Source organism: Apus apus, chromosome 8 (assembly GCF_020740795.1).
Source record: "Apus apus isolate bApuApu2 chromosome 8, bApuApu2.pri.cur, whole genome shotgun sequence".
Classification (NCBI taxonomy): domain Eukaryota; kingdom Metazoa; phylum Chordata; class Aves; order Apodiformes; family Apodidae; genus Apus; species Apus apus.
The window spans coordinates 3496535-3513314 of NC_067289.1; the positions used below are offsets into that span (position 1 = coordinate 3496535).

Sequence of the window (16780 nt, forward strand, 5' to 3'; positions counted from 1 at the left end):
GCCAGAACCTCCCGGGTAAATAACAGATGCAAGCACAAGGAAGTCTCTTGTGTTAAGATTTAATAATAATAACAACAACATTTCAAAAACAACGAGTGCATTGGACACAAGAGCTGGTACTCGGTGCTCTTCCTGGACCATTTGCTCTGCGAGTGTCAAGTGTACTGAGGACCTGGGGAGTGGTAAGTGGATAAAAAAAAAACACCCAGCTGGGACATTTCTCCAAGGAAGGTGGGCAGAAGGTTCAGAATCTAACAAAGGTGGCATCAATCTGCCGGACGGTGGGAAGGGCCAGCATGATTTTGCGCCGGTACTGGGGGTCCTTCTGCAAGGGGTTTCGTTCCAGATAGACAGTTTCCAAGTTCTTGGCTCCTTTCAGCTCATCCAGGTCACTCCAGCTCTCAACAAAGTTATCATTCATCTGCAGAGCACACAGAGGCACACTCAGACCGACACCCCCACGCTGAGGCTGGGGAGCAGGAACCTCACCACCTCAATGCTGTTCAGGAGGGTCACCGGGAGGGTGACCTGGGGCCAGGAGCACTGGACAGTCTTCATGTGCATGTCAGAAGGTCCTGCCTGCCTGAGCCTGCTCCCCCTGGGGTCACACAATCATCATAGAATGGTTTGGGTTGGGAGGGACCTTAAAGATCATCCAGACACAACCCCCTGCATGGGCAGGGACACCTCCCACCAGACCAGGTTGCTCCAAGCCCCATCCAACCTGCCCTTCAACACTGCCAGGGATGGGGCAGCCACAGCTTCCCTGGGCAACCTGGGCCAGGCTCTCCCCACCCTCACAGCAAAGAATTTCCTCCTCATGTCTCACCTCAATCTCCCCTCTTCCAGTTTTCATCCATCCCCCCTTGTCTTCTCCCTCCCTGCCCTTGTCCCAAGCCCCTCCCCAGCTTTCCTGGAGCCCCTTCAGGCCCTGGAAGGTGCTCTCAGGTCTCCCTGGAGCCTTCTCTTCTCCAAGCTGAACATCCCAACTCTCCCAGCCTGTCTCCAGAGCAGAACTGATCCAGCCCTTGGATCATCTTCATGGTGTCCTCTGGACTTTCTCCAGGAGAACCATCATATACTCTATCCATGCCAACTGTCCAGACCTTAAAGGTGCCCACCAGAAGAAGAAGAGTTTACTCCAAGACAGACCTGCACACCACCCTCCCACTGTCCCCATCAAAGGGTTTCTTTCACTTCTGTACACACATTTCAGGAAGCAGCTCCAGCCTGTGCTTACCCAGAATTCCTGCAGCTCTGTTAGGTGACTGATATTTTCAATCTTCTTGATTCTGTTGGCTGCAATGTCCAGCATTGTGAGTTTATTCTAGACAAGCAAACACAAAAAAAACATTAGACTGGATTTCCTTTCATCTTCTCTGTCCCACTTTTTTCAGGTCCAGAGCTGGAAACTGAGAATCAGAGACACTGCCAGCTGCTTACATGCAGCACTCAACTCCCACTGCCTAAATATAGCAAGGATGAACTGCTTTTAATTAAGCTTCCAAGAAGCCAAGACAAAAAATGAAAGCAATTACTGGCTAGATGGCAACTGCCAGCCAAGAGCTCCCAAAAAAGGAGCTTTTTCCTCATAGTAGTCTAAGAAGAGGAATCTATTACCAATCAGATTATAAGTGTCCTCTCAAACAGCAGAGCTGAACAAGGCTTTCACAGCAGGAAACTCAACAATTGTAGAAAAAGGGGTTTTTTTCTGCCTTGCACACAGCCAGCTAAGTTCCAGGTTGTCTCTGCTCTCTGACAATGCCTTCTAATGTTGGGTGAGAATAAAAATGCTACAGACTTGTGTGAAATCAGTCCTATCCAGAAGTCTGGAAATGTGCACTGACATGCAGGCAAGCCATGGCTTGACTCTCACTCCCAGCTCTAGCTGTTGTCCTACTGGAAAGAACTCACTGGTTATCCACAAACTGCTGTCTGAAAGGCTGCAGCCAGCTCTGGCCATCAGTTTTTCCACTGCTGCAGATCAGCCAGGCTGCAGCATTCATCACATCTTCTTCCCCTCCCCAGGTCATCAAAACAATTCTTCTCCTCAGGATCTGGAGGAGCTTCACCCACGCGAGATGTTTTAACATAACAAAAAGCTTAGATTTTGTGGTCTTTTCAAGAGACTCAGGACCCGACCATGGGGAAGCTGGGGAGTAAAAACCTCCAGAAAAGCACAGCCCCTAACTATAGGCAAGAATCCTGTCCCCCAGGGAGTAAGATCCTGCTCACATTGTTCTCCAGTCCCTCGATGACTTCGATGCCGTTGTGGCTGATGTACAACTCCCGCAAATTCACCAGGCTCTGCAGCCCCTCAATCTTGGTCAGGCGGTTATTCTGAAAGTGTAACAACACTCTAAGTCTTCTCTGAACAAACCAAAAACCCCCAGTGAGCCACTCACTGGAGAAAAAAACATTTCTCTGAAGTATGGCTGGGAATGGGAAAAAGCCTGCTCAGGACCGCTATGATCTGAGGAGCTCAGCTCATTTGATCTCTTCACCACCTGATGCACAAGGAAATTCCACAGGAGCCAAAGCCTTTTTGTTTAGAATAATCAGGTTCTGACCTTCCCATCAAAAGTTCTAGTCTGAAAGTTTTCCACTTGATGTCTTTAGAAACAACAGGCCTAGGCATTCATAGGCACTCTGCAGGTCTTTTTAATGGGATGGTCAGAAGGGAAGTTACATCACGTCAAACACACTCTGCTGTAAATAATTCTCCATGTCCTATGGAATTATGATGCATGCAGGTGCTACAACATGCAGCAGGTACAGTTTGCTTGCCCATATCTGTGAGGTCATAGAATCACAGACTTGTTTGGGTTGGAAAGGACCTTAAAGATCATCCAGATCCAACCCCCTGCATGGGCAGGGTCACCCTCCCACCAGACCAGGTTGCTCCAAGCCCCATCCAACCTGCCCTTCAACACTGCCAGGGATGGGGCAGCCACAGCTTCCCTGGGCAACCTGGGCCAGGTTCTCACCACCCTCACACTCCAGAATTTCTTCCTAATGTCTAAGATGTTAGAATGCAACTTTCCAGAAGCTGATTAAGGATAGATTTTACTGAGAACTCATCCACATTTCTTCCCTCTTCAGGGACATGGTGGTGCCAGTGAGCACACTGCCATTACTTCCCTGGCATAACTCATTTGATACTATTGTAATATATTAGGAAAGAGAATTTCAGGAAGGAAATGGGAGATAACGTTCATTTACTGTTCTCCCATAAAAATCCAACATTTGTTTGATCATTTTATCAGTGTCTGTCTATATCATTTAAAATGAGGGGATGAGAAAAGACAGCAGAGAATATGGCACTTTTTTCCAGTACAGGAGTTGGACTCACACACCAAAGACCTACTGATTCAGAGGAGCTTATCATCAACTACAAGGCTGTTCATGCAACCAAAGCTCTTCCAAACACTACAGGACAAGACAGAATCAATTACCTGTATACTGAGCACAGTCAAGTTTGTCAGTGCATCCAAGTTCTGAAGCTTGGTGATTTTATTCTTTCCAAGGAAGAGACTGTCAAGATTAGCCAAGGTGTCGATGTTTTCAATTGCCTGCAAAATAATCAGAGGAGACAGAGTGATTGTTGTGATGTCAAACTCCAGCCTGGAGAGGTGGTTGGCATTTTACAGCCTTGAGCCCTGGAGCTGGATTCCTGAGAAGCACAAGTCTGCCAACTCCACATGACAAAGCGTGCGCAAGGGCAGGGCTTCCCTCATGGCCCAGGGTTTTGTGCAGTGACAGGGGCTTGTGGCACTGCTGCTGGCTGATGTCCAGCAAGGGTGACAGCACCTTGTCCCCACTATTGCCTCCACTGTCCAGGCAGCAAAAGCAGAGAATGAAATGGCTCAGGAAGCACCTGAAAGCGACACTCCCTGGGTCAGAAAGTATATCCAGGGTAGGAGATACTCATTCATGAAGCAGGAAAAATGTGTCACTGGTGAATGGAAAAAGAATCTGGGAGGAGAAAATCCAAGAGTTGAATTTAGTGCTTGGCCATTAGTGACTGCAGAACACAGCCAGGGACAAGCTGCTCAGCTTCTCTGCACAACAGCTCCTCTGTCAGAAGTAAGATTGTCTCAGGGGTTAATAGACTTAACTACTGGCTACATATTCCTGCTATTAGCAAGATCACAAACCAACTTAAGTGATGTACATGTTTTAAATACACATTCTGCTGGCAGAAATGAGACACTGTACCAGTGTAAGTCATGAGCTCAGCCTTCAGTGGGAGAAAAAGATCTCTGTAAAGCATCAAGAACCATATTCTTTATGTACAAAGGGGCACCAGAAAGCATGAAGAGAGTTAAAATGTCAAGAAAAGGGGGAAAGGGCCAGTTAGAAAAGGCTCCTGTAAACAGAAGGAAAAAAAAACACAATGTGTTTTTTTGCAGGAGAAATGCTCTTAATTAAAAAAATGGTGCTGTGAAAAGGGACAATTCAAAAAACAGACTCACAGAACAGCAATGTGGGTATAGACACACAGCTCAAGTAGGTTGACACATGTATCAGCTTTTGCACATTCTTCTTACATGGCAGAGTTGCCGTGAGACAGTCCTAACAACTTTTGGATTACTGTGTTTGTGCATTTGTACTTCTCTGTGCACAGAGGAAGGAAGAGGAAGATGGACACAAACACACAAGCTGTGAATTTATGGATACACTCTGAAATGGAAACAAGCTTTTCAACCTCTACCTCACAATTCCCAACAAATTAAACATAAGGTGTTAATCAGCTCAGATTTGGATTCACCCTTCTTCTAGCCTGTGGACTTACCCTTCTTTTGACCTTGCAAGAAAATGATAGATTTGATGCTCACTGGTAGCTCCCTCAGCCCTGAGAAGAAAATACTTGTGACTCTAAGGAAACTGAGAAAAAATAGTCAGGAAAACAAAAAAGCTACTTAAAACTATTAAAAATGCCACACTTAAGTAAGAGTATGAAACTGATGGACATAGGGAGGGGAAAAAACCCTAAGAACAAATGAAGAGGTGCTTGCCTTCTAGTTGCCTCAGTCCAACTTTGGAAAAACAAGCATGAAATGCATCATCTCAAGAGTGAAGTTCCTCTTCCCCACCATTCAGATGAAAGGAGAACTACAAGTGCCAGGAAGTTAGGATGGGCTCAGGCTGAGTGCACTCTGGAAGTTAGAGGGTGCAGCAAAAGGACTGAGGCAGCATTACTGCAGAAGCTTGAATGTACAGGGATGAGTGTATCAGGGGCCTTGGAGCCAAGAAAACTGCCTGGATGGTCCACAGGCTTTTCCCCTGAAGACTTAAGGATGTGCCCACCTGTAAAGCACATAGCCAGGCTAGCCCACCAACAGGAAACTATTACAAGTCTTCCACATGCCCCAAAAAAACATATTTCTTCATGCCTAGCCTGGGCACAGGTTACTCCTTTCAGTGAAGCAATTAGAAGCACAGAGCAGTGCTTTTTGAAGAAGCCAGCACAGAATGAACAGAGTTAATTGAAGTTTAATTCATAGAAAGCAATGTAAGAAGTGTTACCCGTAGAGCGGTAACCCTGGGGTTTTTGGTTGCTTTGTTTTGTTAACATGCTCAGGCTCAACACTGAGAAAACACCTAGAAAATAAATCTAGCCTGATTGTTCAGCAGATCTTCTTGGAACTGACAACACTCTAAGCAGGGTGCTGCCTAAGTATAAAGCCAGAAATGCAGCTGGATTTTTTTTTGCAGAAGATAATGATGTTTAGGTGTGGGATTTTTGCTTATCCCAGGTTTTGAGAGATAAGGATCAGTGTGCTTAGCCTGTCATGCTTCTGAATAAAGGGAAGCGCATCTCTAACTCCAGTTCTCCCAACCTATCCAACTCTATAGTTCCTGATCACACTCTAGATTTAATCCCCCAAGTCATTTCATTTCCAAATCCTTTGGATGGAAGATAATTCAGTTCAGTTGAGCTTTTAGGAGCAAAATCAAATGTTTCCAGTTCACAAAAGCAGTAGACATTTCTGCCTTAGGAGGCAGTTTATAACAGCTGAAGTTTCTTCCTTTTCTGGGCAGAGAAGTGTGCTTCCACAGGGCTTGAAATAGAGAGGCCCAACAGTTCTTTTCCTCATTTGCTCTTCAGCAAAACACAGAATTTTTCAGAGCTTGTAAACAGGGAGCACCAACTTAGCCAATTTTCAGATTGAAATGCACTCACCTGTTACAAGTGTTTTCCAGAGTGCATATAATTGAAAAAGCTCCTGAAAAATGTAATGGTTTGCTTTGCGTGTTGCAAGGTGGGTTGTTTTTTTTGTGTCATCTGTTTCACCAGTTCTCTTAGAAACTGAGCAAAATGCAGAAAAGCACACCTTAAGGACAGAGAGACTACTCAACTGCTTCCCCTTAAGTGGCACAGATACTAAATTGCCTAAATTGAAAATGTCACAAAGTGCATAATAATAAAAAAAGAAGGCATCAGCAGCACAGAAATGAGTTTTTTGAAGCATTTCAGAGCAAAGCCTCATGAAAACCTTTTTCCTGACTCTGACTGACATAGCAGGTTATCAATTACAGCTAGAAATCTAGAATTAAATTTGCATTCAATAGGCTTTATGGACACAGTGACAGCCTCTGTAAAGGTAAGAGAAAAGGATAATTGCCAGTTTTGATGGGCTTGACTCTCTACCAGGAGGAAACAGTCATCTGCAAAAGGCAACACACAGAGGATGCATGAGTTCACTAAAGAGAGACATTCATAAATAGTAATTAGTAGCCAGGCACTGCAAGCATGCATAATTAAAGATTCAGGATGCACAGCAATAAGCCATCACACAGTAAATGACTGGAACAATAATCAGAGAAGTACAAGTAAAAGTCAATGAAGTGCACTTGCAGAAAAGGCTAATCCCAAGCCAGAGAGCTCAAACCTCTCCAGCTAACATCCACCTTGGAAAGCAAGCCTACCCGAATTCGATTGGATCCCAACTCTAACATCTGTAGCATCTGCAAGTTGCTCAAATTCTCAATTTTGCTGATTTTGTTGTTGACAAGGAAGAGTTTTTTAAGTTGGGTGAGACGATCTAGTCCTTCAATGTGTCGCAGAACGTTAAAGGAGATGTCCAGGATCCTGAGGTAAAACAAAACAAAGGTCTCTTCAGTCCATCAGGAATGGATGACTCTGGAAAGGGACCTTTACACTGGAGGGGAAACCTCCCTCTCTGCCCAGACCAAGCACTTTGCAAGGCCTTGAAGCTAGAGTCTTAAGTGCAATTTTTTTTAATCAGAAATGACAACAAATCTGACTTTCAAAATTACTTCTTCAGTGTCAGGAGAAATCTGTTGCATGCAGGAGACAAGTCATCATTTTGCCCTACCATGGAGCTGCCACTGTGGGAAGAAGTCAACACCTTCAGTACTGCACATTCCTTGGGAAAGATCTGCCTCTGATAGGACAATTTTGAGGCCTCCCATGAAGCAGTTGTGACTATGAGAAGTCAAATCAGTTCTCCTGGCCGCAGTGGGAAGAGTTTTGGAATGCGTCTCCAAAGTGGTAACAGACAAGTGCTAGAAACTAGGAAGTGCACTACTCCTTCCCTAGCACACTCTAAAGAGAGTCCTAATGTCACTGGAAAACTTGCAGGAATGAAAACTGCCCCTCTCACTGCCAAGAGCAAGGGGTGTCTCCACACGTGCACAGAAGATGCACCCAGCTCTCATTCCCACTGCCTTCATTCCCAGCTGACTGTCCCTGGTGAGCTTCAGGATAATGCCACTAGTTCACTGCACATGTTAAATATCAATGGAGAACAGCCATTATCCTTCAGAGAGCACTCAAATCACAGAAACACAGAATCTTAAGGGTTGGAAGGTACCTGGAAAGATCATCTAGTCCAACCCCCCTGCCAGAGCAGGGTCACCCAGAGCACGTCACACAGGAACGTGTCCAGGTGGGTCTTGAATGTCTCCAGAGAAGGAGACTCCACAACCTCTCTGGGCAGCCTGTCCCAGGGCTCTGTCACTCTCACAGTAAAGAAGTTTTTTCTGATGTTTACATGGAACCTCTTATGTTCCAGTTTGCGCCCCTTGTCCTATCACTGGACATCACTGAAGAAAGCCTGGCTCTGTCCTCCTGACATTCACCCTTTACATATTTGTAAACATTGATGAGATTACTCCTCAGTCTCCTCTTCTCCAAGCTCAAGAGACCCAGCTCCCTCAGCCTTTCCTCATCAGAGAGAAGTTCCACTCCCTTCATCATCTTTGTGGCTCTGCCCTGGACTCTTTCAAGCAGTTCCCTGTCCTTCTTGAACTGAGGGGCCAGAACTGGACACAATATTCCAGATGCAGCCTCACCAATGCAGAATAGAGGGGGAGGAGAACCTCCCTTGACCTACTAACCACACCCTTTCTAATCCACCCCAGGATGCCATTGGCCTTCTTGGCCACAAGGGCACATTGCTGGTCAGGGAAAGGCCTGGGTGATAAACACCAGAACGATTAACTCAGCGAGTGCCAAACCACCCTCAACCTAACACTGCTGACCCCCCTGGACTCACTCAAGTTCCACCAGAGACTCCAAGTTCTCAATCTTCCGGATTTGATTGTCATAAAGATCCAGTTCCCTCAGGGTCTGCAGCTGCTCCAGGTTCTCAATGCGCTTGATCAAATTCTGACGGAGACACAGAGTCTAACAGGTGTTTAAAAACAAACAGGAAAATTACATGGATGACAGCAAGTGACGCCTCTTGGCACACAGGCAACAAACAGGCCTGGGCCTCTTCTTCACCATTAAGTGGTGTTGAGTGTTTGTTTGGTTTTTATGTGAACAGAATATTTTGTTTTATTCCAGCTCCACAGAAGGAAATCTTTTTATGGTCAGGCACTATAACAGCATCCCAGGAAGGCTGTCATCTCCATCCTTGGAAATATCCAGGGTTTGACTGGAGAAGGCCTTAAGCAGCATGCTCTAACTGGCCCTGCTTTGAGCAGGGGCTCACTAGAGACCTCAAGAGGTCCTTTCCCATCTCTGTTATTCCCTGTTAAGCCTGCAAGTATAGAATGTTATCTGATGATCTCTCATCTGCTTGCAAAACCCAAGGAGTTTTATTACCACTTGACAAATAATCAAACACCACCTCCCCCAATTAAACATGAACTCCTTAGGATCTCAGCCAAAGAGAGAATCCTGTGCCTGTCCACTTATAAAGTTAGACATGCAAAAATCCAGTTCCAGGAGGCATTCCCTATTCCTTAGGACTCCTACCTTCACTTTCTCGAGCACTTCAAATCCTTCAATCTTCCCAATTCGAAAATGATTCAAGTCAACATCCTGAAAGAGAAATGGAGGGATTCAGCAGTTGTTCCAAAACATTCTTCAGAGACCAACCTGGTACTTTTGTTCTACAGAATATTGCAGTTTTCCAAAACGTGCAGCTCATTAAAAGTGGCCTTCAAAGAGCTTGTGAAAATTGGGCTTGGCACATGATTTTACCACCCCAGGTGAAGCACATGGCCTGAGCCTGTCAACTGCAACTACAGTATCTGTGAAAAGACAACAGCCCTTTCCTGAGTCTGAGCATTATTGTGCCAAAATTAGAACTCCTTTGCAGTAAATTCTGAATGGACTGAGACAAATTCTGCTGTCTGACATGAACAAAGTGTTGCATTAAATTCTCTTCCCCACTTGACTAGAGTCTGACTGCAACGGTGCTACTGACACACCTTGCTATTCCCAGCTCCAGGCCTCAGATCAGCAGGAACCACTTTTAGTTCAAATCATCAGGTGTTTCTGTGAAGATAACTCTGCACTGACCATCAGCTGCTGCACTTCACATCTGTCCTGCCCAGCCCCAGTTTTGCAGGTCAGTCAATCGAAGAGAACCACAGCACTTCAGCACCCAAGCTCAAAACCCCTGGAGCCAACAGGCTCGTGAGGCTGCTGATGCTGGGGCACAGGGTCAGTTAGGAAGCTGCACCTACTGCAAACCATGGCTCTGACATTAGCAATCGGTTCAAAGATATCCTCCCAAAAGCTTGAAGCCCATCCATAATGCTTGCAGCACAGCCCACCTTGCAGTGCCTCTGTGCTTTATTTAAAATTCTAAATTACTAGCAAAATGTTTCAGCCACTGATCAAGAATAAAACACCTCTGCTTTAGCCTAAAGGCTCTGAATCAATTCTGGGAAGACTGTGGTAGCCAGCACCTTAAGAAGAATTAGATCTTTTAACCAGGTTTCAATACTTGCCTTTCCTACCTTTTCTTCCTGCTGGATAAAGCCCATAAGGACAAAAATCTGCCTTTACCTCAGCTTCTGGGTCCAAGCTAATTGTCTCCATGTCCACTGGTGTCTCTGCTGGTCCTGCAGGAGAAGCAAATATATCAAAGTTCTGCTCTGTGATAGCTACAGGCAAGATAACAATGGCTAAGATCCAGAGAGGCAAAGGGAGCAAATGCTCCTCAGAAGAAGCAGCCCAGGAGATGCACAGTTCAGATATTCTGCTGCATCAAAAATACACTTCACCTTTTTGGCTCTCACTGTGGCAGCCAGATGAGAAAAAAACCTTTCTTACCCAACAGAATTCCATGCCTACATGCAAAAGGAAGAACAGCACCTTCCTCAGCCTGCCTGTGTGGCTGCTGAATGATGTTGGCTTAAGACTGATTTGGGCAGTCCTTTTCTTTACACTTCAGGCCATCATCCCTCTGAAGATAATGCCATCCCAAGTGTCCATCCTCCTCCAACAACCCAGCACAACATTGCCAAGGCATCTAAATCGTCCAGTGATAGTGCCAGGAATGACTAAGCATCTCAGCAATCCCACCCTTCAGCTTTTCTTTCATAAATAATGCCAGTTCATGCCAATGTTGGGCACACTTCTGCATCCATTTCCCTTCTTTTGTTTGAGTGAACTCACTGATGTCCTAGAAAACCTTGTTCCTCACACTGCACACATTTTCTTGGGAAATGCCTTTATAGCTCTGGAAGAGAACCCAACATTTGCTGTGCTTCTATCACAGCACAAGAGGGAGCAGAGTTTCCTGGAGAAATTCATGCTGAATAATTCATGCCCAGTTCCTGTGTGTTTAAGACAGTGTGTTGGTTGCCTCAACTTCCCAAGAAAGTGTACTTCATCTTTGCAAAACAAGACAAACAACAGGCAACCCCTTTCCACTTCATCTGTTCAGCCTCTCTATGTGCTACCAAAAAAAAGCAACCCCAAGGAACTCTGATTACAGTCACATCCCAAAGGATGTGAGTTAATTCCATTAACCCAGAATGAATATTTTCACAGTCCAGCATGGTTCCAGCATCCTTGTAAACACCAGATCTCCCCTATGCTTCCTAAATGTTATCTTCCTCCTGATCCTTGGCATTGTAAGGATGAACACTACAAGCATTACAATTTTTCATACCACCATCAAACCCAGGTTTTGATAGCTCCACATACCATCATTTTTACCTTGCTGTGTCTGGGTTGCTGCTCTTGCCTGGGCACTGAAGTGGGAAAGGGCACTACCTGAATTGACTCATGGAAGTTAAGAGTGAAAAGCAACCCTCTGCCCCTCATCTGATATTCTTTAAAGTACATTTTGGGGCTGTGCAATGAGCTGCTAAGCTCTAACAGCACTGAATGGCATCAGCATTTTAGCAGAGGGCAACATCTGAACGTTCTTATTCTACTCCCAGCTCAGGAGACCATGATACCTGACCCTGCTACCAAGGCTGCATCTCTTTAACCTAGTTCTAGGGTGCCAAGGGCTGCCAGCACAAAGTGCTCCAAGCCAAACAAGCACCCCAGTTGCATTGCCAGCCACCAGGAATGCAGACAAAATCTGGAACAACAGTTATTTGAGATCTCACATAAAAAACCCAAACTATTCCCTTTGTATTAAGTTGTACTAGCAGTAACTTAGTGCTCATGCTGAAGGAACTTCTCCTGTTGAGACTTTAAAGTTGTCCAATAGTAAAGCCAGCCAGCAATTTTTTTTTTAAATCAGTAAAAAAAAATTTCTTCAACAACACAAAAAATTGAGTTAAAAAAATTCTTTGACCTTGTTTGGCTGGAAGTCTTCTCTATAAAATTACATGTTTCATCACAGCCCATTTGTACCCATTTGCTTTTGGCTCTCTGTTCTGGGATCTATCAAAGGGCAGTTCCTCTCACTGACCAGTCCTGGCAGTCAGCATGGGAAAAAAGCACACAAGTCCAAAGGCACAAAACCAAACCCCAATCCCACAAGATGCATGTATCAAGTTCACTGAAATAAAAGGAATTTTTTAGCATTTATGTAATAAGAGCAACTTTCACTGAGTTTATGTGCTGTTTATAAATCATGTTCCATGTCACAGTCTGAGAAATATATAATATATAACCCATATAACCAGTATCCACAGGGTAACACTGATAAATCAGTACTGGTATAAGAATGTTAAAATACGTTTTCTCTCCAAGAAGAGAAACATAAATGATTCTACAAATTTCCAATCCTATCAATCATCAACCAGCATTTTCTTGATGAACCAAGTAGACACAAACCACCTTAAACTGACCCTTCAACAACTACTTTAACAACAGAACTGCCATTTCCCTTGCATGCAGCATCCAAAAAGCCCTTTAGTCCACAGTTTTGAATGCAGCAGGTTTCTCAAGGAGGAGAAAAAAACCAAAAAAACCCACCTTGTTCTGGGAGTGAAGTTACTGAAGTGAATTTTTGTGTAAGTCATGCATGAGCCACGTGGCTCTGCAGATGGAGGGGGAAAAAAAAAAAAACAAAACCAGTCAGGAAACCCAGATTCTGCAGCACAGGAGCTCCTGAGTTATGTAAGTTGACAGGGCCACCACGATTTAAAGCTGCTAAAAGCCCAACTGCATTTTAACTGAATTTGCATGAAAAATAGTCTCAATAGCTAAGTTATAAGCTTTCAAACCAGAGGTGCTGTTCCTCAGAGACTTAGAAATTGGACATTTCAGCTGCTTGAACTCTTTCTATTCATGAGCTTCTGTGTGAAAAAAATAAATGGGGAGAAAACTTCATTTTCCTTTCAGCTCAGACACTCCAAACCCAACTGTGGAAACTAACCCAGATGTTCCAAAGTTATTCCTTGGTTTCTGTGCTAGTAGAAGTTTTCTCAATCCTGGCAGTTTGGAAGAAGTAACAATACAGTCATGACATTAAACAGCATCCAATGCAATTCAGCAACCCAACCTGAATGTTTTTCTTCTTTCAAGTACATAGCTTCATTCCAGTGAAAGCATTTTCTTCTACTTGAAGAATACTTCAAGTATTTTCCCTCCTATTCTAATTCCCAGGGGTAAAACATCTAAAATTTAACCTCAGATGCACAGCTAAATGACATCAGCTGAAAGAACACTCAGTGTTACCATGCCTGGCTGATCTGCCTGGTTGTATCAATCATACAGAGCCTGGGATGGACAATTTGCACTTCTACAGACATCACCACCACCTTTTTTAATTAATATAGAGGGTTTTTTTAATGATCAGTCATCACTTATACCCAACCAGAGTTGATTTCTAGTTGGGAGGTAAGATTTTAAATTCTCACCATCATTTCAAGTTTGGAAAATACTTCTACAAGTTGTGATGGGCAAGGTTAAGATTAGGAGGGATCTCCAGGATCTGCACAGTCAAAAAAGGGATTAAAAATTACTGTATTGTTTCACTTCTGCTTCCAGACCAAGGACCATCACATAAACATTTCTACCAAAAGGATGTTCTTACTCCTCAGACTTTTAGCACCAAAAGCCCAGGTTGTGTTTCCACACAGGGTCTTCACAAATGGATCTGGCTCTGAGAAATTCCATGGAAGCCCCTGGAAAGGAAACCCTTCCATCCAACACACACAGGCTCAGAAAAGCCTGTCAGCATTTCTACACCAGGTTCTAATACAAACTGTAAAAACAGTAGCAAAAGTTTCATGTCAAGAGGATTCAAGCAGATGCAACTGTGAGATGTCTTAGAAATTTGAAACTTGGAAAAAATCAAGCTGACAGCTTCCTTCAGTCTATCTAGAAATAGTCATCTTTGCCTTCCAAAGGAACTTGGCAACTCTTCAGGTAAAAAAAACTACATGCACTAAAGAAGAATTATGAAAAGCTCTTTCTGTTTGTATCTAATGAAAGTTTCCAGCATCTTTCTACAGAAAGTTACTGTATTTCCACAAAAAAAAAAAAACAAAAGGAAGGTGTTTTGGTTTTAATGTTAGAGATTTCAAACAGCAATGTGGATTGATAAAGAAAAAAAGGCAAAGGTTTAAAACCAGTGGTTCCATAAGGAGGAAGCTTTATTTGAGCAATCATAACACTACAATTTATTTATTTTGAAAGAAGATTGCTCTAGGGCAGGTTATTAACTTGTTATTTGTTAACATGTTGGTTAATTGGTGAGACCCTGGCCCAGGTTGCCCAGGGAAGCTGTGGCTGCCCCATCCCTGGCAGTGTTGAAGGGCAGGTTGGATGGGGCTTGGAGCAACCTGGGCTGGTGGGAGGTGTCCCTGCCCATGCAGGGGGTTGGATCTGGATGATCTTGAAGGTCCCTCCCAACCCAAACCAGTCTGTGATTCTATGAACTACCACGTAGCCACGAACACCCACAGAGGACTGACAGACACATGCTGCTGCACACACTGGGAAGAAGACACTTCCCAACAGGATCACTGAGGCTGGTACCTGCAGAGGTCTCCCCATTCTGCTCGTCTCTCAGGCTCTGCTGGCTGAGGTCTGTTACCAAGTGAACCCCTTGCTTCTTCCCTTCTTCATCTCCAGACTCCTCCGACTCAATCCTCTTATCAACTGTGTGAGACACAACAGCAGAATGAGGGTATTTTCAGGAGTGGGGTGGGGGGCAGAAGTAGCAAGCAGATAAAATAACCAGGATTCACATACACCACTATGCAGTTAGTAGAGATCCTAAGTTTACTAAATGAAAGGTTTAGTCTTAAATAAAAGGCCTCTTACCCCTTGTTTCTACTTTGATTTTGGATGCACTTTTTCCTCCCATCACATCTTCCTAAAACCAACAATCTGGGAAGAAGACTGGAGGAAAAAGGAAATTTCTTAGATCAATGAAGTGCAATTCCAAAGATTACTGAGATGGAATTAGAACCATTACATTTGAAAAGCTTTTAGTAAAAAAAAAACAACAAAACCAAACCAAAACAGTATCATGTACCCTAGTACCAATGACACGAATATGTGATGGCATTAAAAAAAATAAATAGATAAATTAAAAAATAATCCCTGCGGGTAAAAGCAACGGTCTCCCCAGCACTATCTGAGAGATCCCTTCAGGATTTCCTCAGGGATAACTCGGGGGGCCTGAAGCTCCTCAGCCCCGCCTCAGGATTTCCTCTCGTTTACACGGGGCGACTGCGGGAAAAGCAACACCCCACCAGGAGAGGTTTTTGCCTTTTTTTTTTTTTTTTTTCCTGTTTTTCCCCTCGTTATCTCTATATTTTACTTCACGCCCGTCTCCACAAACCCACATCACCCCCCTCCCGTGCCTGGAGCCCCGGGCTGAGGGGGAAGCAGCAGGCCACGCCGCCGCGGGTCACGGACACCCCCGCGGGGAAGCTCACAAGCCCCAGGGCACGCAGCCGAGCGGCGGTGCGGGGGCAGCGGGCTGTCCCGCAGCCCCGGGCGGGCTCTCACCCTCCATCATCTCCTGCGAGCCCTCGCCGCCCTCCGCCGCCATCTTGCTGCGCCCACCGCCCTCCTCCGGAAACCTCCTCCGCGCGGAGCGCAGCCAATCACAGCCCGCGCCCGCCGGCGCGCCGCAGCCAATCAGCTCTGCGGGAGGGGGGGGAGCCAGGGGGCGGGGCCGGGCGGCGCCCGCGGCCTGCCGGGAGCTGTAGTTCCCTGAGGGAGAGCGGCCGGCCCCGCCGCAGCGGGCAGCCTGCTCCCTCCGGGCCGGCGCCTGGCCGTCTGCCAGCAGCGCCCGGTTCCGGCCCCAGGAGCCAGTTTCGGCCCCAGGAGCCGGTTTCGGCCCCGCCGTCCCGCCGACAGGCTCCCGCCACGATGGCTGTCACCTCGCGGAGGGGCCTCCCAGCTGCAGCTTTCCACCCCCAGAGCGAAAAGCCTGGGATAGGCCGGCCTGGATTGCCTGGAGCCGGCGGCTGGAAGCGGGACGCGGTGCGCGGCGGCGGGGAAGGCAGGAGGCAGCGGCAGCCGCCGTGACGCAGGTGGGTTTTGCCTCTTCCCGCGCTGCGTTCCCATTGGTTCCTTCCCCTGTCGCTTCTCCCGTGACCGCCGCCGATTGGCTGAGGGAGGTGCCGGGTCCCGCCCTCCGCTTCTTCGCGCCCGCCGGCTCCGCGGTGACCGTCCCGAGGAGCTGCCCCGGCCCCGGCCCCGGCCCTGCCCCGCTCCTGCTCCTGGTGGTCGCTGCCCTGGGGAGGTCCTGAAGGGGATTTCACCTCTGGCAGGCCAGGACTGCAGCCTCGGGGAGGTGGGGGGGGGAGGGGGGGCAGTACCCTCGGTGGGAAGGAAGCTGTTGCTGCCCTTGCTGGCTCCAAACTGGGAATCGCTTCCCAAACTGGCCAAGGTTTTGCTTATAAAGCGAGCCCAGGAGTGGGGAGGGAGTGGCGGCTGGGGGGCTCGGTAGCTCTTAACACCAATAAGAGGGAGGAGTGCTGTCAGTCACAGGTATCCTGTAGCACCAGGGTGGGGTAAAGAGAGTCACCGCTGTTTTAAAAACGCAGCCCGAATGCTGCTGCGGACAGACAGGAGAGGCAGTCTGGCTGTGACTTGGGGTTAGAAGGCAGCGATGCTGCCAGGGGCTGAGCCACAGTGCCC

At 46.3% G+C, this 16780-nt stretch overlaps 1 protein-coding gene across 2 annotated transcripts; it reads right to left on the reverse strand.

Annotated features, from left to right (window-relative positions):
- Positions 1–43: 43 nt before the first annotated feature.
- On the reverse strand, positions 44–15722 carry PPP1R7 (protein phosphatase 1 regulatory subunit 7). Of its 2 annotated transcripts, XM_051626484.1 has the most exons (11): positions 15641–15722; positions 14948–15025; positions 14660–14782; positions 10274–10329; positions 9233–9298; positions 8526–8656; positions 6934–7096; positions 3456–3572; positions 2236–2340; positions 1241–1327; positions 44–421 (listed from the first exon to the last, which is right to left on the reverse strand). In XM_051626484.1, the coding sequence occupies exons 2-11, from the start codon at positions 14988–14990 to the stop codon at positions 245–247; spliced, it is 1068 nt and encodes a 355-aa protein (XP_051482444.1). In that variant the 5' UTR covers positions 14991–15025; positions 15641–15722; the 3' UTR covers positions 44–244. The 2 variants fall into 2 exon arrangements, with proteins under 2 accessions (XP_051482444.1, XP_051482445.1); XM_051626485.1 differs by lacking the exon at positions 14948–15025 and having other exon boundaries at positions 15641–15715.
- Positions 15723–16780: the final 1058 nt, after the last annotated feature.

Excerpts from the sequence above, each read along its gene's own strand:
- PPP1R7 (XM_051626484.1), bottom strand. The coding sequence starts at position 14,990 with ATGGGAGGAAAAAGTGCATCCAAAATCAAAGTAGAAACAAGGG. Across the intron at positions 14,783-14,947 it reads AATCAAAGTAGAAACAAGGG|TTGATAAGAGGATTGAGTCG; the intron begins GTAAGAGGCCTT and ends TGTCTCACACAG. Across the intron at positions 422-1,240 it reads CAGAGCTGCAGGAATTCTGG|ATGAATGATAACTTTGTTGA; the intron begins GTAAGCACAGGC and ends TGTGCTCTGCAG.